At 49.5% G+C, this 26,571-nt stretch overlaps 2 protein-coding genes across 2 annotated transcripts in view; one reads left to right on the forward strand and one right to left on the reverse strand.

Annotated features, from left to right (window-relative positions):
* Positions 1–9,179, reverse strand: part of Evc2 (EvC ciliary complex subunit 2) — a 93,534-nt gene extending 84,355 nt beyond the window's left edge. The window contains exons 1-3 of the mRNA XM_052199215.1: positions 8,949–9,179; positions 1,584–1,652; positions 650–836 (exon numbers count right to left, since the gene is read on the reverse strand). Of these exons, the coding sequence (XP_052055175.1) occupies positions 650–836; positions 1,584–1,652; positions 8,949–9,128 (436 nt within the window). The 5' untranslated portion in view covers positions 9,129–9,179. The remainder of the gene's footprint in view (positions 1–649; positions 837–1,583; positions 1,653–8,948) is intronic.
* A 1,562-nt stretch (positions 9,180–10,741) lies between these two features.
* Evc (EvC ciliary complex subunit 1) overlaps positions 10,742–26,571 on the forward strand; it is a 39,538-nt gene continuing 23,708 nt past the window's right edge. The window contains exons 1-6 of the mRNA XM_052199141.1: positions 10,742–10,993; positions 15,004–15,123; positions 20,264–20,347; positions 22,915–23,162; positions 24,662–24,746; positions 25,546–25,644. Coding sequence (XP_052055101.1) covers positions 10,835–10,993; positions 15,004–15,123; positions 20,264–20,347; positions 22,915–23,162; positions 24,662–24,746; positions 25,546–25,644 — 795 coding nt within the window. The 5' untranslated portion in view covers positions 10,742–10,834. The remainder of the gene's footprint in view (positions 10,994–15,003; positions 15,124–20,263; positions 20,348–22,914; positions 23,163–24,661; positions 24,747–25,545; positions 25,645–26,571) is intronic.

The following is a 26,571-nucleotide window of genomic DNA, read 5'->3' on the forward strand; positions in this document are numbered from 1 at the left end:
AGTGAGGCCCACAGCTAGGAAGGGCATTGAAAGCAAGTGGTGTGTGTGTGTGTGTGTGTAAAGGGCATTGAAAGCAAGCCGGGTGGGTGTGCGTGTGCATTTGTGTGTGTGTGTAAAGGGCATTGAAAGCAAGCCAGGTGTGTGTGTGTGTGTATAAATGGCATTGAAAGCAAGTCAGATGTGTGTGTGTGTGCACGCGCACGTGTGTGTGTGTGTGTGTGTGTGTGTGTGTGTGTGTGTGTAAAGGGCATTGAAAGCAAGTCGGGTGTGTATGTGTGTGTGTGTGCGTGTGCGAGTGCGTAAAGGGCATTGAAAGCAAGCCAGGTGTGTGTGTGTGTGTGTGTGTGTGTGTGTGTGTGTGTGTAAAGGGCATTGAAAGCAAGTCGGGTGTGTATGTGTGTGTGTGTGCGTGTGCGAGTGCGTAAAGGGCATTGAAAGCAAGCCAGGTGTGTGTGTGTGTGTGTGTGTGTGTGTGTGTGTAAAGGGCATTGAAAGCAAGCCAGTTGTGTGTGTGTGTGTGTGTGTGTGTGTGTGTGTGTGTGTCCTGGCTTGCCATGGTAGACTAGCTCTGCTGTGACCCTGCCCAAAGGAAACACAGGAAACACATTCTAGCACACACCCCACAGTGGCCTGAAGCATCCATAGTTACCTTGCAGAAAGCTCTTTCTGAAAGTCTGGATTCCATCCTGAGTCTTATTTCCAGGAGACTCCTTCACAGTGAGGCCAGTGATCTCATCCAGCACAAGCAGGTCCAAAAGGTTGGCTGAGGTGGGAGTCCTGGTGTTGTTCACTGACAACTGCACATGCATGGTCTGCGATTCGCTCTGCCCAGACACCTAGGACAGGAGGAAAGTGGATGAGGACAGACCCGTGCCGGCCTGGCTTCCTATGACGACCCATATGCCTCAGAGAGGATCCCAGACTCTGTCAGGCTCCAGCTGACGTGAGAGTTGGGAAGGGGAGGATGTTGACCTTCACTTAGCAAGCCAGAGAAACCAGAGCCCTGAGATGCAGTGAACTCATTTCCACAGAGAAATCTCCTGCATACCAAGCCTAGTCAGGATAGGGTCACTGTGTCACCTGGTGCTCCAAAACAGAAAAAATAAGAGCTCCACCTGAGTCATTGAAGAAGATCCCCTGACTCCACAGGCAGAACTTTAAGGGTCACTTGCTTTCCAGTGGGTCCCCTCCTCAGGCTGGAGCAAGCTGACTAGCTAAACTAGCTGCCCCAGTGCGCTCTGGGTCAAGACGTTCTCTCTCAAGATGGGGTGTGATTAAGGAAGGCACCTGGCATCCTCTTCTGACCTCTATGTATACACACACACACACACACACACACCAAGTACCATAGCACTGTTCATCACGTGTGAATAATATGCCTCCCTTTCATCCCTGCCCTGACCACTAGGTTTTTACTAACAATGACTTCTAATCAAATTACCCCAACAAACCTGTCGAGGCCGTGCAAGCTCAGGTCTCCTGTTCCCTTCATCGCCCAGACCTACTGTTCGCTAGTTCCTAAATACATGATGACTTCAGAGATTTGGGGGGAAATCCAATTATTTTCTCCCTTGGAAACTTACCAGCGAGCATTTTTGAAATATCACTCCATTCTCAGAGGGGCCTTGGGCTTCTCTTGAAATATCGCTGTACTACAATAAAACACAAAAATCCTTAGAAAGTGAGAAAAACCTCATGTCCCACCTGTCTGATGGAAATGTAAAATGAGAAAGTCTTTAAAGGACACCACAGGGATTGTTTCTGCTGATCACAGTTTTCAGGAACTTGAAATATTTCATTTAAATAGTGTTAAAGGATCATGAATCAAAGCCTGGCAGGAAGGAGGAATCGTAACATGAATCACAGCACATTCTAGTCTGGGCCGGATGCAGCCAGTTATCAGACTTGGAGATCAAATCCAGTTATCAGACTTGGAGATCAAATCCAGGATATGGAGTCCAGGGAGCTGTGTTCTAGGTATAATCATTTATTTACTCTGTGCCATTGTACAAGCCACTCAGCCTCTGTGAATCTTAAATCCCTCTCTAAAAGGTGACCATCTCAAAACTTCCAGGAAGTCTGCTTAGCTAAATTGAGGGGTGCAATCTGGTTTCAGCTAAGTCCAGTTGAACCTGTGTACTCCACTGGACCCTAGAAAGTTTCACCTCTTCCCAGCATATGGTGTGTGATAGTGATGGTAGTGGTGGTGGTGGAGGAGGAGGGGGAGGGGAGAAGAAGAAAAGGAGGAGGAGGAAGAGTAATCCTGGATGGATCTCCTCAGTGTGCCAGGTCCTATGCCACACATACCAAGTAATGATCTAGCAACCCTCTCGTCAGCCCTCTCTTCCATCCACACTGAGGTTCTAGACCAGGGTAACCAGGAGCTCAGATTTTGCTGGTCCTTTGTGCCAGGCAATGATCCTGCTTGTGCCACACTCATACCCTTTGCTCACTGGTTGCTCTGCACTAGAATAAGAGGGTATGTATCAGAACTGAGTGGCACCAAGGCAAGGTCTAGCTCTGGTAGCTACAGCAGGTGAGCATCTGAGTCCTTCCATGCTACTGTAGCAAAAAACCTGTGTCTAGGTGACTTATCAAGAAGGAGCCAGTGCAAAATGCTACAATAAATCCCTGAAAACTCTGGTGTAGCTTTGGACTGGGGAACAGGTATGGGCTGGGCTGTAATGGGCTCAGACATGAGATGGAAGGAATGCTGGGATGGAGTCTTCTTGGCGATGACTTAAGAGACCACAGTCAAAACCTGGTATGCAACACAAATTCTTTGCCACTTTAGAACATCAGTGGCCTCCCTTCTGGTTCACATTATCTTGATCCTTTCTGTCTAGGACTTCATCAGGACAGTCTTCCTAACCCGTACATTGACCCTCCATTGCTACATGGCACGGAAGTTCCCTGGGAGTCGGGAGAGAAGCCCGTCTGTATCAAGGATTCTACAGAACTAACTGCAGGTCCCTGATTGTGGAGAGTTGAGATATTCCGAGTCTAGATTCAAATGATCTGGGACAATCATTAGCCTTCTTAATACCCAATTCATTCCCCTATCTCTATCTAATGTAACATCCTATAATGACCATGGAAAACCTTCTGGAGAGTATTAACTTCGCAGATTTCTAGCTTTCATCACCAACCCAAAAGCTAAGAATGTCATCAGACAGCATGTGAGAGCCCCTCTTTGCTATAACCCGACAGCCAGATGTTCCCATTAATGAATTTGCAAACTGTCTTGATTGAGGACTTTTTTATTTTGTTAACTATAGTAACGTCCTAAAGCTATTTCTATATCAGAACATGGTGCTTAGGGTAACCTAAAACCAAACCCATTCAGGCTGCCCACTTACTCCGAATAGCAGAGTCTCTCCAGAAAACTCCTCTCTGCATTCCACAAGGGCCTCTACCCCTCCAGAAGCCCCCCTCCCCCAAACACACTCCTGGCAGCTGTGGACAGCGCCTGCCCAACCTCTCCTGTTCCTGCTGCCTGCCTTGTGGGGATCCACAACCCCACTGCTATACCAAACACCCACCAACACCACTACTTACTCTCTCCCTCCAGCTGAGAGAATGCAGAGCCCTCCAGAATGGGGACCGATCTTGGTGTGTCACATTCTCATGACAGAGACTAGCCATCGAGGGCCCTCCTGGGCATCCTTAATGAATGGCTGACTTGAATGCCAAGTTCCCTCACCAACCCCCACATTTTCTTCTTACAGCCCACTGGTGCCACAGGATCTTTGCACAAAACGACTAAGTTTAATACAGTTGCCCCAGTCACCTCCAGTCACAGGGACCCTTAAGTTCACTTTGCACATCACATTTCAATAGCTTCATATTAGCTCTATGCACCCAGGAAGCTGAGCAACAGGAGGGGACAGATGCCCACTTAGTCCTGAGCCTTTATGTTCAGGTCCACACAGCACTTCCTTATAGGACTAAGACTCTGAGAGCAAAAGCCAGGGTGCCGGGTGTATTGAGCATGCTCCCTGAACTGCACACATCATAACCACAGTCTCTGTAACAATAGAGGGGGCAAATAACACCTTCTGTGCCATGCTTTGCAGAATTAAACTGGACAATGTACACAGAGCAGTTATCACAGGACTGTACATAGAGTGACCCAGGAAGGGGGTGGGCTCTTCCTCTCCCTGTGACTGCTGTGCCATCACCATCATCATTTCTGCAATGCTCTTCATTGGGAACTATAAAAATCACCCCTGTGCAGCCAAAGAACATCAGACTGAGTGTCAGTACTTCAAGTAAAGGTATTGAGACTTGGTGACTACTACAGACCAGGAAGTAGGCCAGATCTATGTATAAAAGACACACAACAGACGCCTGCTGTTAGCTGCTCTGAGAAACTACCAGGTATGTCCTCAGGGGACTTAAGAAAAGTGCAAAAAGAGACAATAATATGTAATTTATGCATTACATAAACATCATTGTTTATATTAGGTAATTAATATGTATTTTGTTCTCTGTATATAATACACTGCTGGTATAACTTCACTATGTAAACAGAATACTAGAAAGTAGTAATAGAGGCTTGCTGTGATGAACACCTTGACGGAAAGTGGGACAGGGAAAATCTGTCTGCCTCACAAAAACACAGTGTAGTAGCAACAACAGCAACAAGCTAGAGTCACCAGATAGGAGGGAGTCTCAATTTAAAAGATGCTTTCATAAGATCCAGATGTAGGAAAGGTGAGCGGTACCACTCTGGGCTGGTGGTCCTGAGCTCTATCAGAAATCAGGCCAAGCAAACCAAAGTTGAGCAAACAAATAAGAAGCACCCTTCCATGGCCTCTGCATCAGCTCCTGCCTCCAAGTTCCACTCCTACTTGAACTCCTGCCCTAACTTCTTCAGCAGTGGACTATGATGTAGAAGCATAAGCCAAATAAACCCTTTGCTCAAGCTGCTTTTGGTCATGGTAGTTTTATCACAGCAATAAGAAAGTCCAACTACTATACAGTGCAACAACATATAACAAAGATACAGTATAGCAACAGCAAAGATACAGTGTAACAACAGTAACAAAGATAGTGTGATAACAAAAAATGCAATGTGTTAACAATCAAGATACAGTGTAACAACCAAGATAAAGTATAACAACAATGAAGATACAATATAACAAACAACAAAGAGAAAGTAACAACAACAAAGATATAGTGTAACGACAAGCAACAAAAATACAGTATGACAGCAAAGATATAGTGTAACAACAACAAGGACACAGAAAAGGTACTGTAACATATGATGTCTCTCAGCACCAAGTTGGGATCTTTCCTTTCCCCTCCCCTCTCTGCCTCACTCTTCCTAGTTTCATTTCTTGTCCCCTTCTTTACTCCTCCCTAGGACACACACAGTACATTCAGCTTAGAATCCCAGCCAACCTGAACCATTGCATCATATTTTAAGTAAAACCATGAATATGTGGAGCAGCCTCCTTCCAAGACACACATTTAGCTTTCAAAGAAGAGCTGGCTTATTTCATCCCCAAACCTTAGGGAACCAGACAGGGATTGCAAGGGAACAGTGGCTCCCAAACTTCTTGTCTTCGTGATTCTTTGCACACCATAGTTAGAAAGGACTGAAGAACTTTGGTTTATATGGAATCCATTTGTCAGTATTTACTCCTTTTCTCCTGCACCACAGAAACGCTGTATTTAAAACAAAGCAGAGTAGCCAAGTATCCATTTCTAAAATAGGAATAAGAATCCTATAGTCATATAAATAGGAGATTTTTTGAAAATCACTAGCACTCCCAAATTAAAAGAAAAAGTCACAATGGCATCACTTAAATCTTTTGCAAAGTCAGCTACATCTAAATTAATAGATGTATCTGAATTCTCAAACCTGACGCTGTGTGAACTCTCCTATGTCATGTCACTTCTGAGAAAATGAGTGGGAAACCCTGAATCCATGGAACCCTGGAAAGGTTCATGAACCCTGAGTTCCTGGAGCCCACTCTTAGAACTACTAGAGTATCAACCTGACCTCTGTGTGTATCTGGGGAGGAAATAAAAGAGGATACCTGCCCAGTAGATCACATCCACCAAGGAGGCAGCCAGGTAGCCCATGCCAGGAAGTCAAGGTCTGATCAAGTGCCCTTGAGTCAAAGACAAATAAGTAAACGAGGCCTCTCCTATCTGGATCACACCCACCAGGATCCTTCCCATGGTACCCTTTCTACTTGTCTCCCCAAATGTCTGCATTCTGTGGCCTTTCCATCTGCCTCTCTTCCTCTAGTGGCCCTGACAATTCCTTCATCCCACTTGTTAGGTGTGACCTTGTTGGAGGAAGTGTGTCACTGGAGGTGGGATTTGAGGTTTCAGATGTTCAAGCCAGGCTAAGTAGCACTCTTTCTATCTGCTGTCTGCTGATCAAGCTAGAGATCTCTCAGTTCTCTCTCCAGCACCATGTCTGCCTGCATGCTGCCGTGCTTCCCACTATGATGATAGTGGACTAAACCTCTGAACTGCAAGCCAGCCCCAATTAAATGTTGTCCCTTTTAAGAGTTGCCATGGTCATGGTGTCTCTTTACAGCAATAAAACCCTAAGATAACTCTCGAAGTGCTTACTTAATCAGCAGACAACTGGAAATTTATCTCTCCAACCCCACATACAGAACATGACTCTTAGATGTCCATAGTGAGGGGAGGAAGGAGAGAGAAGGACCAGTGAAGGCTTGGACAGTCATAGATGGAGCAGCTGATAAACACCTTCAGTAGGGTGTTCAGAGAGTCTTTCCATCCCTGTTCAGAACTGAAGCCCTAGAGGCTGTCACTAGACCCAGGGCTCACAGAGGTAAGTGGCCAAGGCAGGAATATCCAGGACCCAGCCAACAGAAGGACTGTCTGTAACAGACAGAGTGGTGAAAATGTGCTAACTCTATGAACAGGGTTCAAGCAATACAATCAGTTGGGGCACCAAGGTCCCCTGGACACTGGTGCTCAGTCCAGGCTCCAACAAAGACGAGTGACCCATGACAGTTAAAAGACCTGGTTCTGGATGGCCTGGAGGACTTCCCAAAACATACTGTGCCTTCTCTAAAACAGTTGCACTCCTCCAGACTCCACACCTGACAGGGTCGAGTGTCTACCAGAACACTGTGCTTCCCAAGGGGGCTTATAAGATGTTCAAAAACTCTAAAGCCGATGACTTGGGCTCTGGATGTGGGGTCCACAGTAAGGGCATAGGCCAGGGTCAGAGAAGCTTTCAAGGGCCTTGATTTTGTCCTCTGCAAATGAGCCACTCTTATGCCGCCTCCCTGGGAGGAGTAAGGACAAGGACTCCATGAAAATGCCAATCACTGTGCGTAAAGCACAACCCATGGACTATACAGTGACAACCTAAGACAGCAAGTGACAGAAAAGGAACAGAATCACCCTTAAAGCACTAAGTCTTTGCAGCCAGAGTGGCCCGAGAGGATCCTTGGGTCTACAGGTAGTGAGTGGGCATGCGAGTCAGTGTCAATGGGCCACACCATTCGCCGGGGCCCTCCTGGCAACCGAAGCTAGATTTGCTCCCAAGGCCATGGTTACAGGAAGCAGGGAAGTGGTGAGCCCAGATGTGATCTTCAGGATGATTAAAAGATGCTGTACTTCATTTATGCAGTTCTGATACAACATCCTGGCCAAATGCAGCTTACAGGAGAAAGGAGTTAAATTTTGCTAGCAATTTCGAGTTAGAACCTATTCTTGCCTGGAAGCCAAACAGCTCGAACTAAAAGCAACTAGTCCCATCACAGCAGCTAGTCACACCACAGCAGCTAGTCACACCACAGCACCTAGTCACACCACAGCACCTAGTCACACCACAGCAACTAGTCACACCACAGCAGCTAGTCACACCACAGCAGCTAGTCACACCACAGCAGCTAGTCACACCACAGCAACTAGTCATACCACAGCACCTAGTCACACCACAGCAGCTAGTCACACCACAGCAACTAGTCCCATCACAGCAGCTAGTCACACCACAGCAGCTAGTCACACCACAGCAACTAGTCACACCACAGCAGCTAGTCACACCACAGCAGCTAGTCACACCACAGCAGCTAGTCACACCACAGCCACGGTTGAGAGCAGAGAGCAGTAGAGACACACAGGCCTAGCACTCAGCTCCATTCCTCTACTCTCACACAGGTCAAAGACTCTTGCCCACAGTGGGCTGGGTCTTCCACATCAAGATAACCCTCCACCTCCACCCCTGGCCCTGTCCACAGGCCAGCGTGATCTAAGCAATCCCTCACTGAGACAGCCTTCCTAGGCCATTCTGGGTTGGGTCAGGCTGACCAGCAAAAGATAAGATACAAATTAAGAGTGGCGGGTGGAAACCGAGTGGAAGGGTGGCCAAGAAGCAGAGGGAAGTGATGACTGAGCCACAGCGGAAGAAGAGCAGCAGGGAGGAGAGTGTATAAGCCCATCCTGAGAAGAAGGCAGGAGGGTTTCGGACTAACTTGCAGAGAGGGGCTTATAGGGCAGTAGCGGCCCTGTGTTTTTCTAATGCGAGAACTACAAATGGGGCCAATGGCCTACTCCAGCCAGGAGACTGGAGTCAGGTACAACCCTACCCAGTCTCTTCAGCTTTCTCAGCACATTACCACTCCTATATGTGGACTAACCTAACGTACATACTGTGACTTCAGATGACTTGGGTCCCAGTGGCCTGAGAAAGAAAGACATAAGAAGTGGTTTGCCCTCAGACATGGAACTTCTAGGGTGCAGATCTGGATTCGAACCTATACAAGCCCATGGCTATCAAGCCTGAAGGTTCACCAATTCTGGAGTTCTGTGCTTCAGGCAGAACCTAAAAGCACCTAGCAGCACCACCAAGCAGAAAGTTCAGCCTCTCCCTCCACTTGATCTTGTGCTCCACAGGGTAGGACTCTTTCAGAGGATGGAGACAGAACACAGGCGCCTGCTCTCCTTACCTGCGAGCTTGCCCGGGGTCCTGCTGGGCCGGGCCGGGATGGCGACCCTGGGCCCAGGGCAGGGAAGGAGGGTGGAAGCGCATGCGGACCCGCGCCCAGTACCAGGGCCACGGCCAGGATATTCCCAGCCAGCACCCACGTGGCTCGCCCCCCAGCGCCCGTGGGACCCGTCGCCCCCATCTGGTGGCAGCAGACCCCACACAGGCCCCGCAGAGTCGCGGAGCTTCCGGACCCCGGGACCGCCCCGCCGCGGAGCATGCTCAGTGCGGACCGCCTGGAAAGTTTTTTGGAACACTGGCATCTGGAGTTTGGAGGCCGCCGCGAGCTGCGTAGGAGGGAGCTGCGCAGCTCCTTCGCTTGCCGTGCCTCGCCCCAAATCATCCTGGCTACTCTCCTTCTCCACTACCACCCCTGAGGGTGACAAAGGCCTCTGCCAGTGCCCACCGGCTCTCTAGATCCTAGCTCAGTCTTAGCACTAGGAATTCCCAGAGACACTGACTCTCCTCAGCAAGGTTAGAAACCTAAAAGGCATTAGAAAGGTCACAGCACAGGGAGCAGGGGGAAGTCTCAGCAGAGCACCCACTTTCTGAATCCGGGCTGGGGAGTCTTACTGGTCCTGCCCAGACTCCCCATGAACAGTGAAGCCCCCCTCCCCCGCGGGGTTAGGGCTCTCAGGAGTGAGCAGAGGGAGGAGCCAGGGAGAGGAGGCAGCCCGCCTTCTGGGCTCTGGAGAAGTCCCTTACCCAGGGACAGTGTCTTCTGTGAACTGTCCTGCTGGGCAGCTGCCAGGGAGCCTTGGATGAGCCTCTCTACACCTCCAATCACACACACACACACACACACACACCTTTCTTGACCTGACCTGGATAAGGCCCTGCATTTGCAAGCCTTAGTGTCCTTAACCACGCCTCTCACACCAAGTACTGCACCTTAACAAATGACTTTAGAGGGCAAAGCATATGCAGCATTTGTTTTTAATGGATTTTCCCCCCTTTGAGTTGAGCCAGGTGATCTACCTCTGCCTCCTGAACAGCTTGAGTGAACGGGAGATAATAGCTGTCTGCCACTGCCTGACCTTGTGTGTGTGTGTGTGTGTGTGTGTGTGTGTGTGTGTGTGTGTGTGTGTGTGTTTAAAGCTCAGGCCTGAGCATCCAACCAGCACTAAATTGCAGCATGAGGCTACTACCAGGAAGATGCTCCGGTTCTGGAGATGCCCCGGAGGAATCAGGAAGGTCTTAACAAGTGTGTGACCTGAAGCTACAGGTGTGAGCAGACAGACACTGCCAACTTCTGAGCTGTCAGACCTTGAATAAGGCTCCTCTTCCGGCAGTTTCATTGAAGAGGTTGAAGTGTTTGGCTCCCATCCTGGACCCTTCACAACAAAATGAAGAGACATCTGGAGGGGCCCGAATGTGACATTCGCTCCACACCTTCTCTTAGAAAAAGAAGCTTTCTCGGGAGAAAACAGGATTAAAAGGAGTGTTCAATCAGTCGGGTGCGCAGCGTCTCCTAGGGAAGACCGACTTGTTCCAGGAGCAGCGCGGGAGTCGGACTCCACAGGTTACTGCAACCTTGTGGTGCTGCTGGAGTTAATCCGGCCGCCAGCTCAGAACTGGGGCAGCCTGGATACTCAGTGACCACAGAAGAGTAGCTTATTCCGGAGACTAGGAGAGGGGTGCTCCTTTGCTCTTGCATTTGGGGTCCTCCGGCTGAAAGGCGAGCCTCGGCTGCGCATGCTCAATGCACGGTACGGATGGCCCGGAAAGGCTGAAAGTTTGGGGCGGCGGGTCCAAGCTCCTCCCTCGGCCCGGGCTCAGCGGGAAAGGGTGCAGAGGCGCGGAGCTGGCCGGCGGCAGGATGCAGCGGGTCACCCGCCCGAGCCCCTCATGACCTGCACGAGAGATGCGCGGCTGCAGCTGGGCCGGGAAGCTCTGCAGGCGGCGCCGACGCTGCTGGTCCCCGCGGTGCTACTGGGTGCCGTACTCGGCCTGGGCCTTGGCCTGTGGCTTGGCTGTCGCGCGAGCCGCTTGCGCGCGCGCCTCCAGGTGGGTCCCAGCCCGGCTGAGAGGATTGAGCGCCTTCCTCCTCCCATGGTGTCCTAGACTGCATTCCCTGAACCCCAGCTTTGCCTCTCCTGACTGCCATTGCGACTGCGTGCATCCCCCTGCTCCAGGAGAATCAGGGCTTTCTGAGGAAGGCGGGTGGGAGTTGGGGGGGGGGGGGGAGGGAGTGGCCGGAGGGCACTGGCCTGGGGTCCGCAGAAAGATAGTCGCCCAAAAGCCCCTCTAGGCCACACAGTGCCCTCTGGTGTAGTTAGAAGACTGGACTTGATCTCAGCAGCTGCGCCCAGCTCAGCGTAGGGACAAAGAAGGATTAGTGTGTGCGCCCGAATACCCACTCCCTCGCTCTTTCTTGCTTTGGAGTTGCCAGACATCCCCTGGGAGTGGGCTAAGGACTTTCTGTCAGGGGTAACTGGCCCGGGGCCTTGAATGCCACATCGGTGAGCAGGAAGGACTTTTCCAGTTAGCATTTGGGTAGAACCCAACGAGGTGGGTGCTGTGGCAGAGTAAAAAGAGACTAGCGTTTCTTGAGAGGTGTCTGTTCCAGACACTGAGCCTGGCCCTCTGACGTGGGCTCTGTCTGCCCTAGGCTCTGAACTCTCGAAACAGTTTTGGAATCAACTCCATGTGTGGACTCAGATGCGAAAAGTGAGACAAATGGTTAAACAGCTTAGTAATAGGACAAGGATATTTGGGGGGGGGGGGAAGGAGCGGGGCAGGGTAAGTAACGCTCTAACTGGCAACTGTGTAAATGACACGGAGACTCCTGGCACAGAGGAGCGGACATCTGATCAGTTGTGGAAAGACTCATTGGGCACTCTGGGTTCTGGCAGCTCTTACTTCTTCCAGATTTCCTCTGTTGTGCAGGGGAATTGGCTTTTTCCAGCTAGAAACATGTTTGGTTGGGGATTATTTGTCTTGGTCTCTCTCCTCTCTCAAGAGCTCACACTCATGTCCGGATCGATTTGACCTATCCTTCTTTCTCTCCGTTACCAAGTCTCTTTATGCTAGTCTGCTACGATTGTAAGCAGTCCTGAACTCTTGAACGGAGTGTGTGTGTGTGTGTGTGTGTGTGTGTGTGTGTGTGTAGGGAGGATTTCTTCAGTTTTATTCTGAGAATAAACATTCTATGTTTTCATTTTCAGGAGTTCTTCTCTATTTCCCAAGTCCTCTGTTTTGATCCTAAAATGCCCATTTGTGAGTAGACTCTCCTCTCTGAGGACACTAATTGGCTGTTGTCTTGTGTTTCCTTGGCCCTCTGCAGTTTGTTTTGGGGTTTTCCCTTCTTGTTAGAGTTTGTCCTTAAATCACTTGTGACCCTTGACCTCCTGGCCACTTCTAAGTGTGGAAGTAGAAATTGCTTCTGACTCTGGGTCAGTCTTCAAAAAAACTGTCGGGAGAGGTGCCTTATTCAAGGCCTGACAGCTCAGAAGTTGGCAGTGTCTGTCTGCTCACACCTGTGGCTTCAGGTCACACACCTGTTAAGATCTTCCTGTTTCCTAACACAGTCAGCAACTGCTAAATGAAGCATCCTGGAATTTTGGGCTATCGCCTGTCCTTTCTACCCAGAGACCCACCCTGGTCCAGGCACATGGGCTTCCTGAACGTCTGACATGGCCAGGCCTGTGTCTGCCTCAGGCTTTTTTGCAGTTACCTTAACCCCCTTCTCCTGGGACCTCAGAGACTTGCTCCCTTCTTTAAGTTTGTTCTCAAACCAGCTTTGTCTAAGAGGCTTCTCCTCAGGGTCTGGAACAAGGCTGGCTGCCCTGTAGATGCTGAATCAGAGTCCTGGCTAATTAAGTGTACAGCAAGTTCACCAAGGCAAAAACACAATTCTCTGGTGTGTTTGTCTATCTGTCCTTGACTCTGTCTCTCTTTCTGTCTCTGTCTCTCTGTCTCTGTCATCTCTCTGTCTGCGTGTGTGAGTGTGTGTGTGTGTATGTGTGTGTGTGTGTGTGTTTTCCTGGCTCTGTCTCTTTCTGTGTATGTCTGTCTCTGTGTGTCTGTCTGTCCTTGGCTCTGGCTCTGTCTGGCTCTGTCTTTCTTTCTCTCTCTTTCTCTGTCTCTCTCTGTCTGTCTCTGTCTCTGTCTCTCTCTCTCACTCTCTCTCTCTCTCTCTCTCTCTCTCTCTGTGTGTGTGTGTGTGTGTGTGTGTGTGTGTGTGTGTGTGTGAGTGTGTGTGTGTGTCTGGATCTGTCTCCCTACCTCTTTCTGTGTATGTCTGGCTCTGTTTTGTCTGTCTCTGTCTTTCTCTCTGTGTCTCTGTCTTCTCTGTCTCTGTCTTTCTCTCTGTTTCTGTCTGTCTGTCTGTCTGTCTGTCTCTCTCTCTCTCTCTGTGTGTGTGTGTGTGTGTGTGTGTGTGTGTCAGAGATTGCGTTTTTGGCATGCACCTCTGACACAGCATGCTTGTGAAGGTCAGAAGACCTTCCCCTCACAGCTCTTCCTCCCCCCCTCCCACCGTGTGGGTTGAGAAGACAGTCCTTGGGTCATAAACCTTAGTGGCAGCTGTCTTTACACTGAACCATCCTGCTGGCTCCTATGTGGGTATGTGTACATACATGTTTATGTGTGTGTAAGTGCATGTATGCATACGGATGCCTGTTTGCATGCGTGTACTTATGTCAAGGGCAGAGGTCAACCCTGGTGTCCTTCCTTAGACACTGCTCACCCTTTGGAGTCGAGTCTCTCACTGGCCTAGGCAAGCAGGCTAGGCTGTCTGTCTACCCGTGTCCTCCTCCCCTGTGCTGGATTGAAAGCACACACACCCATACCTGGCCTTTTTAACATGGGTTCCAGGAGTTCAGCTGTGTCCTCGTGCCTGCATGGCAAGCACTTTCTAAGTGAACCGACCGCCCTAACAGAATTGTACCTGCTGCCTAGTCTCCGTATCCATTAGAGCTAGGGTCCTCATACTTGCCTCGTGCTCAGAACAGGCAGACCCTAAGCCTTTGCCGCCTTTGCCTGGGGAACACTGCTTCAAGTCTTTGAGCCTCTATTTCCATCAGTGCCCCTTCAAGAGTGGCCTGTGTCTCCTTAAAGAAACTCCATTGGCTGCACATTGTTAATTCTCTCTTTGGAACTCCCAGTCAAGAGCCTGAGAACTCTGGCTGGGGCCAGAGCCTCTTTCACAAGGACCTTCTCTGTCGGGTCCTCATGGCCCTCAGGTACTTTGGGATGCTGGACAGGGTTTCAGGATCACAGTCTCCAAAGACAGGAAACATAACTGCAGAAAGCTGGAGGACACTCAGCTGCGATGGGGGCATTTACTTAGCAAGGCACTTCACTGTGGTCCCATCACCCAAATAAGCGCATAGAAAACCTGTTGGTATCAGTGCTGACATCTGCAAGGTGGTGGGGTTTCAGGTCACACACCTACTGTGAAGTCACTCCTCTGCCAAAGGTGACCAAGACCATTATTTTAAAAATCACCCAGTGGCTATACTGAGGATAGCAGGGGAAATAGTGTCTGCGCATGCCATGCAAAGGGGCAGCAGCCTCTGTTCTGTTTTCCTATGTTTTGCTGTGATGAGACAAGCCTGACAGTAAGCAAGTGGGCGGGGTGTATTGTAGCACAGGGCGCTGCATCACTGTGCAGAAGTCAAAGCAGAAACCTGAAGCTGCTAGTCATATCACAATCTAGAGCAGAGAGAAATGAATGTGTGTAGGCGGAGTTGCTTCTGCTGGAGTACTCCATCAAAGCTGCAGAAAGAAGTGCAGAACTGAAGTCGAGACACACGGCATGCTTTGCTCCCAGTGTCACCTGGAGGCTTAGGGACAACTGAACTATGCACCTTGGGGGATTTCTTAGAAAGATGGTCTGGGTGGCTCTGGGTGGTTTTAAAGGACTCTACTAGATGCTTGTGGGGCAAAGCGGGCAGGGAGGACACACGGTGAGCAAGGGTGCCGGGTAGGGGCATGGTGGCTACAGTTCGGGGGACAGACAGGGCTGACTGACTTCAGCATCTGGCTTCTCTCTACCCCTTTGTGGTTTTCAGAAAGATGACAGGAAACGTCTGCTGAGGAGTTCAGAGCCCCCTGCACAGAGCCTACGGGATACTGGCTCCCAAGCCAGGAGGCGCCAGAGAGAAACCACGCGGGATGAAGATGCCCCTGAGGTTAGATTGGGTCTGGGTGCTTCTGTGGGTGCATGTGGGTGTGGGACTGTCTTCCCGGAAGCCAAGGTATCGTGCTACAACCACTGGATGTTTAATTTCCCTAGAAATTGTCATGAATGAATAGTAAAAGGAAAGGCACAGATTGCTAAGTCCACAGTTGTATGCGTTTTCACAATCAAAGTCCCAATGCCCCCAGAGAGCTCTCTTGTGCCCCTCTCTGGTTACACTTATTCAAGAAGCAACCCCAGGTAGGATTTGCATGACCATAGAGATGACTGGAGTTTTGTGTGGAGGGTGCCTTGTTCCCTTTGTGTCTCGGGACCCATGACACCCTGCTACTTACACTTGCCCATGTCTTTGCATAGCCACACCTGGGCCTCTTCCCTTCCCCCTCAAAAAATCGGGGGAATCAATATAAGCACAGCACTGTTAGTGGTTCAGCACCTCCTGAATGTTTGACTGATGGAATGGTTGTTCTCAGTACCAAGCTGTTATCAGCCAAGCACCAGTTCAATTCTTTAACTAAAATGTATTACTCTAAGTAAACAGGCAGCCGAAGGAAGACTGGGCCTGGCGCCGATCCGATCCTAAGAGATGGATTCTCCCTGTCCCAGTCTTCCCTGTTCAGCTTCAGCTGGTCCATAGAACATGGCCAGGTGCACTCCCTCAGTAGGGACAGAGGGACATCACTTGACATTCCCTGGTGCTCCAGGAAATGTCCCAGGTATCCCTGCACATTTTAAGTTGAGGCAGGGTGTAATGGCTGGTGGGTTTGTGCCTCCAGATCACTCTCCTTCAGTTTTCCTTGTTGTTCTCATATTCAGACAAGGACATTGAGGTTCAAAGAGACAGTCCACTTCCCTGGGTCCCCAAAATGGGGAGTGGCCAAGTTCAGATGCATCCTGAGATCTGCCTGGCTCCTGCAGAGCAAGCACTGCAGCCCCCATCCCCACACCTGTCTCTCAGGTGCTCCCACTTGGGCTTCTCTGCTGGTCATGTAGAAGGCTTGGGCTTTGAAGTCAGCATCTTCAAAGTGTAGGAATCAAATCAGGGTAGCAGCTTGTTTTCTCAAGTTGCCTGTGCCCCCCACGGATTTCAGTAGCCCCATTCTTTCCTTGAAGAGACCCTTGCCTGCAGCCCCTGGACGACAGTGCTTCGGGGAGGCCATGGAGATGAACAGAAAGTCACATGGGATTCCAGGACCCTGAAGGGCCCTGTAGACCCAGGAGATACAGTCCATCCACAATAATGTGTATCTCGAGGTCTTGTTCTCATGTCTGTGTCTGTGTGTGTCTCTGCATTGTTTGGGGGTTGTGCCTCTGTGGAGAGCTTTTCACCCTTGTCTGCCTGGGTGAGTCTCTGTGGGTGCCTGAAACAATGTGTTGAGAGTTTTGGGTGTGTGGTATCTCTCTGTCTTTCTCTTTTCCTTCATCTCTGTAGACTGTCTTGCCCCTCCCTACATACCATTAAAATTCCACTCACAGACAGGAAAACTATGTCCACACAAATGTACACAGATGTCCATCTTGGTCCACCACAGCCAGACTGGAGAGAACACAAATGACCATCAGTTGATAAATGTATTGACAGACTGTGACCTATCATTCAGGCACAGTGGGCTACGCTAGTGCTGAGGCAGGAGGATTGTGAACTTGAGCCTGGTCTGCCTTACATACTGAAACCAAGACTCAAAACAGAATTGTGATCTATCCTTGCTGAATGTTATTGACTGTGGAAAGGTGCACAGTACCGATATGCACTGTGAAAACCAGTCAGGAATGGAAGGAGAAACGAAATGCACGGGAAATTTATGTAGACAGGAAGTTGCTGAGTGGTTGCCAGGAGAAGGTACTGAGTAACCACTAGAGCGTAGAGCGTCTCTGCTCAGTAAGCCAGTCTGACATTGCCTATGTGATACCTCTGATATTGGGGAAACACGAAAGAGGATTGGTTACATATTATACAAGCGTGATTACACGAGTCATGAATTTTATTTTGATAACTTTTAAAAACCCTCATATGGGATCCCATGGAAGTCGCCCAGCCTCAGTACCCAGTATAGACCAATCCCAGCTCTACTGTACATTTGCTCTGTGGTGTTGGTCAGGAAACATAACACGTCTGAGTCTCAGGCCCCTCGCTGTGAGAGTCACAGAGGTCCCCCACAGAGTGCCCAGGGTCGCCACCATTTCGGTCTCAGATGGTACTCCACCAGGGCAGCAGCAGTGGGAGATTACCTCACCTTTCGTCAGCCTAGCAAGGTTTAGCCTGCAACCTGCCTCAGTGCCTGGCAGGCGCCCGTCACCAGGCTAATGATTGCCCAGAGCTGAGTTAAATATCTGCCTATATTCAGCTGTGTTTCTGCCTGGTGAGGCTGGCCCATCTCCTGTGCACAGAGAACCTTAGCCTTGTGATCTGTCCTGCTGCTACTTAGATGGACTCTGTTTAATGAATAGCCCTGTTAATTAAAACATGTAGAAACTTCCAGAAGGTTTCTGAGGCCTGCTGCTCTACAGCCTGCATCTTCTGTTTTGCCTTTGCTAATGAAGAGGAGGGACAACGAAACCTGTGCAGGTGATTTACAGGGTTGGAAAAGAGCACCTTAGGGCTAATGAGGGAAACAGCTTTCTCTCCCCCACAGAGACCCCTTCACCAATTTTCTGAAACACTGCTTTCTTTTGGTGGAAGTTCTACCTTGTAACTTTGCATGGAGACCCATTTCCTGGATCATTGTCTCTCCTAGGGTGGGGGAAACCAGCAGATTCGGAGCATCTAGATTCAGAGATGAACTATAAGGGAACTCTAAAAAAGCTGAAGTCTCTGGAGGATCTGGCTGCTTTAGCCTCCACACACCCAGGGCTATAACATCTTCCATCTCCTAGCCGGAGCAGAGCAGGCCTGCCCGCCAGTCCTGCAAGACACAGGTGGTCACACGGGCATCCTTAAGGGTAGAGTGTCTCACAGTCAGGGCTATTCCTAGTGCTCCCATCCAGGCCTCCCAATCATGCCTGCCTCCATGTGCACCCCTAACTCTGCCTGCCTCCTGCATAGGCATGCACCTTCCTCCCTTTGTCGGACATAGTGGTATGGTGCGTTTGCACTCTGGTTGGTGGAAAAAGCACACCTTCCTCTCTTTCCCTTTCCTCTGCTTTACTTCCATCTCTGTTATAAGAAGATTTAAACTGCACAGGGCCCCCAGGCATGGTGTGCAACTCTATAATCCCAGCTGCTTGGAAGCTGAGGATTCCTAAGTTCAAGGCCTATCTGAGCCATAGATTCAGTTCAAGGCCACCATATACAAGTTAGTAAAATCCTCAGAAGAGGTACAGAGCATGTCTGAGAAGAGGGTGACCAACGTATTGGTCCCTCCCACTGCATCAGAGGTGGCTTCTCTGGGAGGGGATGGCCAGTGGGCTCTGAGTGCCTAATGAACACCAACACTATAACTAGTCAGTGCCTAGCATCTTCTTGGTGCCAGGAGTCGGCTGGAAACTTCCTGCCTGTTGTCTTTGAAGATTAGGTGCTCCTTCTGTTGATTATGTGGGGAGACTGAGGCTGACTTAGCCATCCCTTTCTTGTTTAAAGTTCTATTCCCAAACCCCATGTAAACATTGCCCGTGTGTGTAGCCTGCAGTGCTATGCCTACTTTAGAATTTTAGTTGACACCTATAATCATCTGCATCAGTGAACGAGGTGTGATAATACACGTGTAACCTGTGACTTGGGTACTATGACATCTGTCACCTCTGTGAGGTAGGAGGCTTCACAGCCTCTGCATCATCCAGTTGCTTTGAAACCTATGAACTGTAAGCTATGGCGATCCTGTTGCACTGTGGAATGTGAAGTCTAATTCCTCAAAGTTCAGTTACTTCATGTGGATGATTTTCCCATTGATGATGATCCTCTGTCCTTCAGGAGATGCTTGTTAATCTGTCCCAAGGTTTTAAAAGCCTAATTACTTCAAAGATGAAGGATCAGAGTTAAATGATAGCATCTGTCCAAGCATTTGTCTAGGCACCTAAGTGTCCATCCATCATATGTGTGTGTACACATACATATATACACACAATATATGTGTACATACATATGTATATCCATTCATATATTCATCTGTCCATCCACACATCATTTTATAGGTGTCCATCAACATATCATATATCTACCTATTTACTTACCCATTCATTTATTCATGAGTCTACCTATCTACCAATCTTCTCATTCATTCATTCATTCCATCTATTTATTCATCCCTACTCCACATATTCATGCATAGAAGTCCATGAGCCAATGAGCCATCCAATCATCTACCCACCTATACATATTGTGCAAAATAGTTTTATGTCAACCCAACACAGGCTAGAGCCATTTGGGAAGCAGAAACCTCAATTGAGAAAATGAGGTTGGCCAACAGACAAGCCTGTGGGGAATTGTGTGTGTGTGTGTGTGTGTGTGTGTTGATGACCCTAGTGGTCCTGGGGTGTATAAGAAAGCAGGATAGACAATCTTGTAAGGCAGGTAGTAAGTGTCCCTTCATAGCCCCACCATCAGTCCTTGCCTCCAGATTCTTGCCCTGAATCCTCTCAAGGATGGGCTGTAAAATTTGAGGTGAAATTGACCCTTTCCTCCCCAAGTTACTTTGGTCGTTGCATTTATTACAGTAAAAGAAAAGTAACTGACATGTATACACATACATGTATTCCTATTTCTCCCTTCATCTATACACTCATAGATACATCATCCCACCTGTCCATCTGTCCCTCCACCCATCTGTCCATTGAACTATCCATTGTCTACCCATCATATGTATTTATGCACATATATGCGCATGCACATATACATATATGTGCACATATATGCATGCTTACATATATACATTCATATATCCATTGTCTATCTACCCATCTATTCATCCATCCATCCATCCACACTTTCATTCTTTAATCCTGTCCATTCTTACATCTACTATTTACCAACCCACCACCCATCCATCTATCCATCCTTCTTGCAAAGATCCAAATGGGCCTGTCAGGGTTCCTTCTTGTGACCACTGTTGCAGGTGGGATGTGGCATTTTAGCAAGTTGGGACAGTCCATCTTTAATTGGACAGGAAGTTCATTGTGCTGCTACCTCTCCTTTGCAGGTGTGTGAGCCATCCTTGAGTGGCAACATCACAGCATTTGCACTGAAAGCCAGAGTGGTCTATCCCATCAACCAGAAGTTCCGGGTGAGCATTCCAAGTTTCATTTTATCAGTGGCGTTTACTCCATGCTGTGCTGGGCTCCATGGGGACTCAAGGGCATGGATCAGATGCGGGTTTCCATCCTGTCTGAAAGTCTGCTGTGTAACAGATAAAAACAGGAGAGCCAGCGACTCTGGGTGGGTCATGGAGGCCACATCAAGGTCAGGAGTTACAGAAGCTGCTTGATCTACAAGGACGGCAGCTTCCCAGAGTGGGATGTGATCCCCCCTCTGGCACTGATTCAATGGGTGCCTCCAGCCCAGCATCTGTCTCTCTCCATATGGCTGAGGGTTAACGCCAGATGCTGCACTTCCTAGACATTTGTGGGGTCTGAGGGATTGTCACACAGCAGGCCTTCCCCTTTGCAGCATGCCCAAAAGGTGAATGGACTGCTCAAGGTCACATTCAGGACAAGGCCAACTTTACACTTGGCAACAGGTCTTGCACCCATGACCGTGACCAGGGCCCCTTGGCTGGAGTCTTTCTGCAGAGAGCAGCCATGACAGAGGGAGGAGCTGAGCCCATAAAGTGTCCTGTGGACAGCGTTCTTGCCCAGAGTGTTGGGAGGAGGGCTGCCCTCCTGGTACTCAGGTAGATAAGCTCTGAGTCTCGAGGATGCTATCCTGACTCCTTCCTCAGTCTCTTTCATGGCGCTGTCTTGCTATGCTGTCAAAAAGGAGGCAGGCTTCTGCCCTGGCTGCTGTTTGGACCTCAGGCAAGAAAGTGTGTAGAACAACTCTGAACTTGCTCAGTCAGCAAGTTCCTGCACAGAGGGTTTTTCTAGACTCTCTCTCCCTGTGGAAACCTCGTGATGAGCAGCATCTGGTTGTGCTGCTGGGTCGTTAGGGTCAGATCCTGGCCTCTGGCAGGCAGGCCTCACAGGCTGAGCTTCCCCATCTTCAGAGGCCGGTTAAGGGTCAGCAGTAGTGGAAAGAAGGAAAAGGACATGGATTCAGTTTGCTCACACTGAAAAGTAAAATAAAGAGGCCCAATCTCTCTCTCTCTCTCTCTCTCTCTCTCTCTCTCTCTCTCTCTCTCTCTCTCACACACACACACACACACACACACACACACACACACACATCCTATCTCCACCCCATCCCCAGCAAGTCCATCTTCCGAGTCCTGACACGAAGCTTATGTTCAAACAGAAGGACAAAGGTTTCCATAACTCTGCAATATTAGTCAAGGTGCAGCCTCGACATTGCTGACCCTTCTGCCAGGCCTGACAGGTGGTCAGAACTGCATGACTCTCTTTCTGGGAGACAACTCTCCCCCCGATGGCTTCAACCCTTTCCTCCTCCCAGTGGAATTTTTCTGGAGAAATTCTAATTCCTTGAGCTCCCTTGTTTTAATACTCTAACTGGAGAGAATATTTTACTCCAATTAGAGATTTAATACTCTAACTGGAGACTGACTTGCTCAGTCAGTCAAGTGTATGCAATGCAAACAAGTCCCCAGAATCCATGTCTAAAAGGTTGAGCACTGTGCTGTGCACGTATAAACTCAGCACTGGGGAAGCAAAGGCAGACAGATCCTGGGGCTGTCTGTCCAGCCAGCCCACACCAAACTGTGAACACCAGGCCAATAAGAGACCCTGCCTCAAAAACAAGGTGAAGAGCACCCAATGAATGACCTTTGGCCAATACAGAAATACAGAGGGGGGTGGAGGGGGGGGAGAGGGAGCGGGAAAGAGAGGGGGAGAAGGGGAGATAAGGAGAGAGGGAGGTGGGTGTCATGGGAGATCTTTACCTCTACCAGACCAGTTATAATCATGGCTGACTGACCCGTTCCCTAGTACACTGTTAAAAGCTTACTCAGATCCTTACTGTCAGGTGGACAGAGTCTCTTCTATGTCAATATGGGTGTGTCTGCCTGAGCAGCATAAGGACACAGGCTCTGTGGGTTCTCTGAACCCTATCCCATTGTCAGGCAGTAGGCCACAGAGAGACAGACAGTCAGGCACCTCAGGAACCCAGCAGACCTCAAGGAAGGAAAGCCAGATTCCAAGTGGGCAACTGAATCTGGGATGACCCAGAAGTAACACATGAGGAGAAGGTCTGGAGCATGGGCAGTTTAGCCAGTGTAGGCCCAGCATCAAGGGACAAGCCCAGACAGAGAGCTGGACACTTCCAGTCATCCCAGGGATCAGACTGTGACTAGTGCCACACTGGGCTTAGGTAGGAGATCAAGGCCTGTCAGGGTAGTGGGAGCTACCAAGGCTGTGGCAAGAATGCCCATCATCAGGAGAGCTGCTCAGTGGGTCCTGGAGCTGAGCCGGCCACAGAGGAGAGAAGGGAGAGAAGCCTGCTTTCCAGAGGTCGTCATGGGCTGCGCAGATGGGAGAACTGAACACAAGGGTGTGAGGGGACATATCCTAATGGCTCCAGGGTAGGAGCCTGGTAAAGAGGGCTGGCCCCCTGAAGACAAGTGTGAGGACAGGTGGGCCATGATTCAGCCCCTCAGGGGTGGGTTTGACCATGGTTCTGGGACTGAAGCTTGGTCTGTTCACACTCACCCGTCAGTTCACTCAGGTCTCGCTCTGTTCACAGCCTCTGGCTGACGGATCCTCCCACCCGTCACTGCATGAAAACCTGACACAGGCGGCAGCCATCTTGCCCCACCTGCCGCACCAGCCAACAGAGGCCTCACCGGCCAGCAGCCTAGGCAGCCTGAGCCAGGCTGGCAAGGAGGATGGCAGCTCCTCCTCCAGCATTCGGTCAACCTACAGTGATGACAGGCTCCTCCAGTGCGCCTTCCTCCGCGTAGGCAGCTTCCCTGAGATTCTGACTTGTGAGAGGTAAGGAGCAACCTCAGGGTAGTGGAGCTGCAGTGATTGGTGCAAAGGAGGAGACAGATCCTGAAATGTTAAATTACTCAGAGTGGACACACAGAAGCACAGTATCAGAGCCAGGCCTGAGCCCCAGTGAGGTGGCAGGGGATCGGTGTCTAACCACTGACGTATCCCATAAACCATAGTGTAGCAAATGCTCTGGGAGCTCCGGGCAGAGTTTGAAGCACCTGTAAAAATTGTCCCAGGAACTTGAGTGTCTGACTCCTGTGGCTCATGACTGTACCTCCATTGCTTGGCAAAGAGAGCCTGGACCGGGTGTAGTGATCCATTAAAAATTAGGCAATATGTCCCCTACTTTCTAAAGAGATGCAGAGAGGCTGAGTAACTTGAAAAAGGTCACACCACAGTGAGTGATAAGCCAGGTTTGATCCAGATACCTTATCTCTGAGGCACAGGTGACATGTCACCAGACTCACTTCTTGGTCTACTGACACAGGTATGATTGGCAGCTGTCCTCTGTTCTCTGTGCCCTGAAGTTCCAGGAATCCCTGGAAGTGTTAGTTACTTTTCTATAATTGAGATAAGATAGAAACTACAGATACTATAAGGCAACTTATAGAAGAAAGAGTTCATTGGAGCTTACCATTCTGGAGGTTAGAGTCCACAATCTTCATGGTGGGGAACAGGGCAACAGGCAGACAGGGATGGCTCTAGAACAGCAGGCTTAACACCACTGTCTGCAGGTACGAGGCAGAGGGAGAGGTAACTAGGAATGACATGGGCTTTTAAAAAATCTGAAGTGTGCTTCTGGTAACACACCTTCTCCAACAAGGCCACACCTCCAAATCCTTCACAAACAGTTCCACCAACTGAGGACCAAATATTCAAACATATGGCCTTATGGGGGCCATTCTCACTCAAACAACAGAGGACAGCCCTGGCCCAAGAATAGGAAGGAGTAGAGTTGGGGCCAGGGTGTCGCCAGGTCGTTGTCCCTGGGTGAGAGAGCCTTGAGTGGAACGCATTCTCACATTTGCATTTACAGACCTCATAATATTGTGAATAGGTGTTTTTATCTAAATGCATTTGTCTGTGAGGAAAAAAAGGGTCCCCAAAGCAGCCTATGTCTGTTCCTGATAGCCCTGGCCCTCTGCTCTCCGAGTCTCTTTCTTGCCTCTCATGCAGGCCTAAGGCTATCTGTGCTGAGGAAAGGCATGTGGTGACAGAAGTGACAGATTCTATAGAGGATACATGGAGCCTGCTCTCTCTCTCTCTCTCTCTCTCTCTCTCTCTCTCTCTCTCTCTCTCTCTCAATAAGTACATTGTCCCAGAAACTGTCCTGATACTCTTCCTCAGCTGAGGCATCCAGCAGCAGTCTGGACTTCTCTAACCCTGAGTGTATGTAAGGAACATGAACTAGGGGACAGGGCCACCACATAAGTAGAGACCAGGGTCCTGTCTTCACCCTGCCTTCTGACTCTCTGACCCCTGTATACTTCTCTCAGTGTAGATATTGACCTGTGTGTCTGCAGCCTTCACCTGAAAGACCTGCTTCAGGTAGACACGGCGCTGAGGCAGGAGAAGCACCTGGTAGGTATAGACATTTGCTCCTGGGGACCATATGAGGATATGAGACTTCCTATGGGCACAGAGCACCAGATGTGTGAGGGGCACAGATCTGGGGGAGAGCAGACATGAAAACCTGAGAGTCATGCAGTGAGGTGAGGTCTGGGCACTGGATGTGGTCATGTATTCTGGAGCACTGTATGTGGTGATGCATTCAGGGGCCCTGACAAGACGTGGGCTTCTATTTAGCTGGGGTGGGAGCTATCTATAGATAAGTTGAGGGCTCAGGCTATACCTACTAAGGACTTGCGAGAGAGCCTTGTTTTGAGAGAAAGACAGCATGCCAATAACTACACGTATCAGCGGCAGCACACAAGCTGAGGCTGTGGGGAGGCCAGAGCCTGCTCACATCACTGAGGGAATGGAAAACTGCAGGACTGATTCTTAGACAGCCAAGCATATGATGCCCAGAGGACAGGTGGCTCTTCCCCTGGGTATCTGTCCCAGAGAGACCATGTCGGCCCCAGCCCCTGTGTGAATGTTCACCATGGTGGTGTCTGTGATGATACCTGGATAATAATACTCCTGCAGTAGAGTGAGTAGGCACCGTTCAGATGGTACCCACTGGGATTTCCTGGGCTTCCCCGACTCTAGAAGGGTCCTTAGTATCCAGTGGAGACAGGAAACTAAGAGGGCTTTGCATATCAATTCTCTAGAGATGATATGTAATCTTTTGTATATACACCATTTCCTTCAGCAAGAACATTGTCAGGGGTGTGGCACTACTTAAATGTTTCTCCTGACACTCTCCTTATGCCAACAGATGTTCATTCAGATTCTTAAAGCATGCCTCCTGGATGTTTTTCCTAAAAAGAAGCCTGATGATGAGTTATACCAGAAGATTCTTTCCAAACAAGAGCATGTAAGTCTTTAGCCTGTGTCTCAAGATAACTCAGTAAATTGTTTAAAATAATGAAACCTATCATGCTATGCATAAAATATTTTTCTTTTATGCATAAAGTGGATTTTGTAGTATACATTTGAACACGGTGTGACAACCTTTGGAAGTGTATATGCATATGTAAAGAGGACAGTTGTGCTGATCTGCAGCCTGGCTTGTGGAACCCTGACCAGGGATGGCAAGGGAATGAAGAAAGGACAGACAGACAGACAGACAGACAGACAGACAGACAGACAGACAGACAGGAACACTGGGACCAGCTGGGTTTGTACTCATTCTGATGGAGGGCACCTACTACCACCGGCCACGAGGAACCTCGGCATGTTTATTAGAAGCAGCAGGGAAGGAGAAATTGACTAGTGTCAGTAGAGGTATCTGTAGGTGATCAGTCTCAACCTTAGATCTCTTGAAGAAGTTAGCCCCACATCTCCTTGGTTACCTGGGAACACAGCCCCAGGGAAGCTAGAGCCATCCTCAACTCCACGTTGGAGTTTGTAGGAGCCACACAGAGAGCCCCATGATCCTTCCTGAGCTTGCAGTGACTGCAGATCTACAAATGCTGTCGGCCTGGAGGGTGTTACTTCCTAACACCAAATCCCAGAGCAGACCCAGTCACCAACCTCATCACAAGAAGACCCTGGACCATGTCAGCCTCCCCATGGAAGTGGAGCTTGTGCTGTCTGTGCTGAGACCACACCAGGTCAATGGTTTCCCATGAAGATGCTGCCCCAGCGAGAAAGAAACTGGACAACTAAGGTGTACTGCTCACTTCCTGCTCTTGAACCCACCAAATACTTCCCACTTCCTTCTCCAGGTGTATGTATAAATAATCCTTCCCCATGGAAACCCTGTGTGGGAAGAAGGAACATCCCTGCCTAGTCCAGAGAA

The sequence above is a fragment of the Apodemus sylvaticus genome, chromosome 11, assembly GCF_947179515.1.
Source record: "Apodemus sylvaticus chromosome 11, mApoSyl1.1, whole genome shotgun sequence".
Lineage (NCBI taxonomy): Eukaryota > Metazoa > Chordata > Mammalia > Rodentia > Muridae > Apodemus > Apodemus sylvaticus.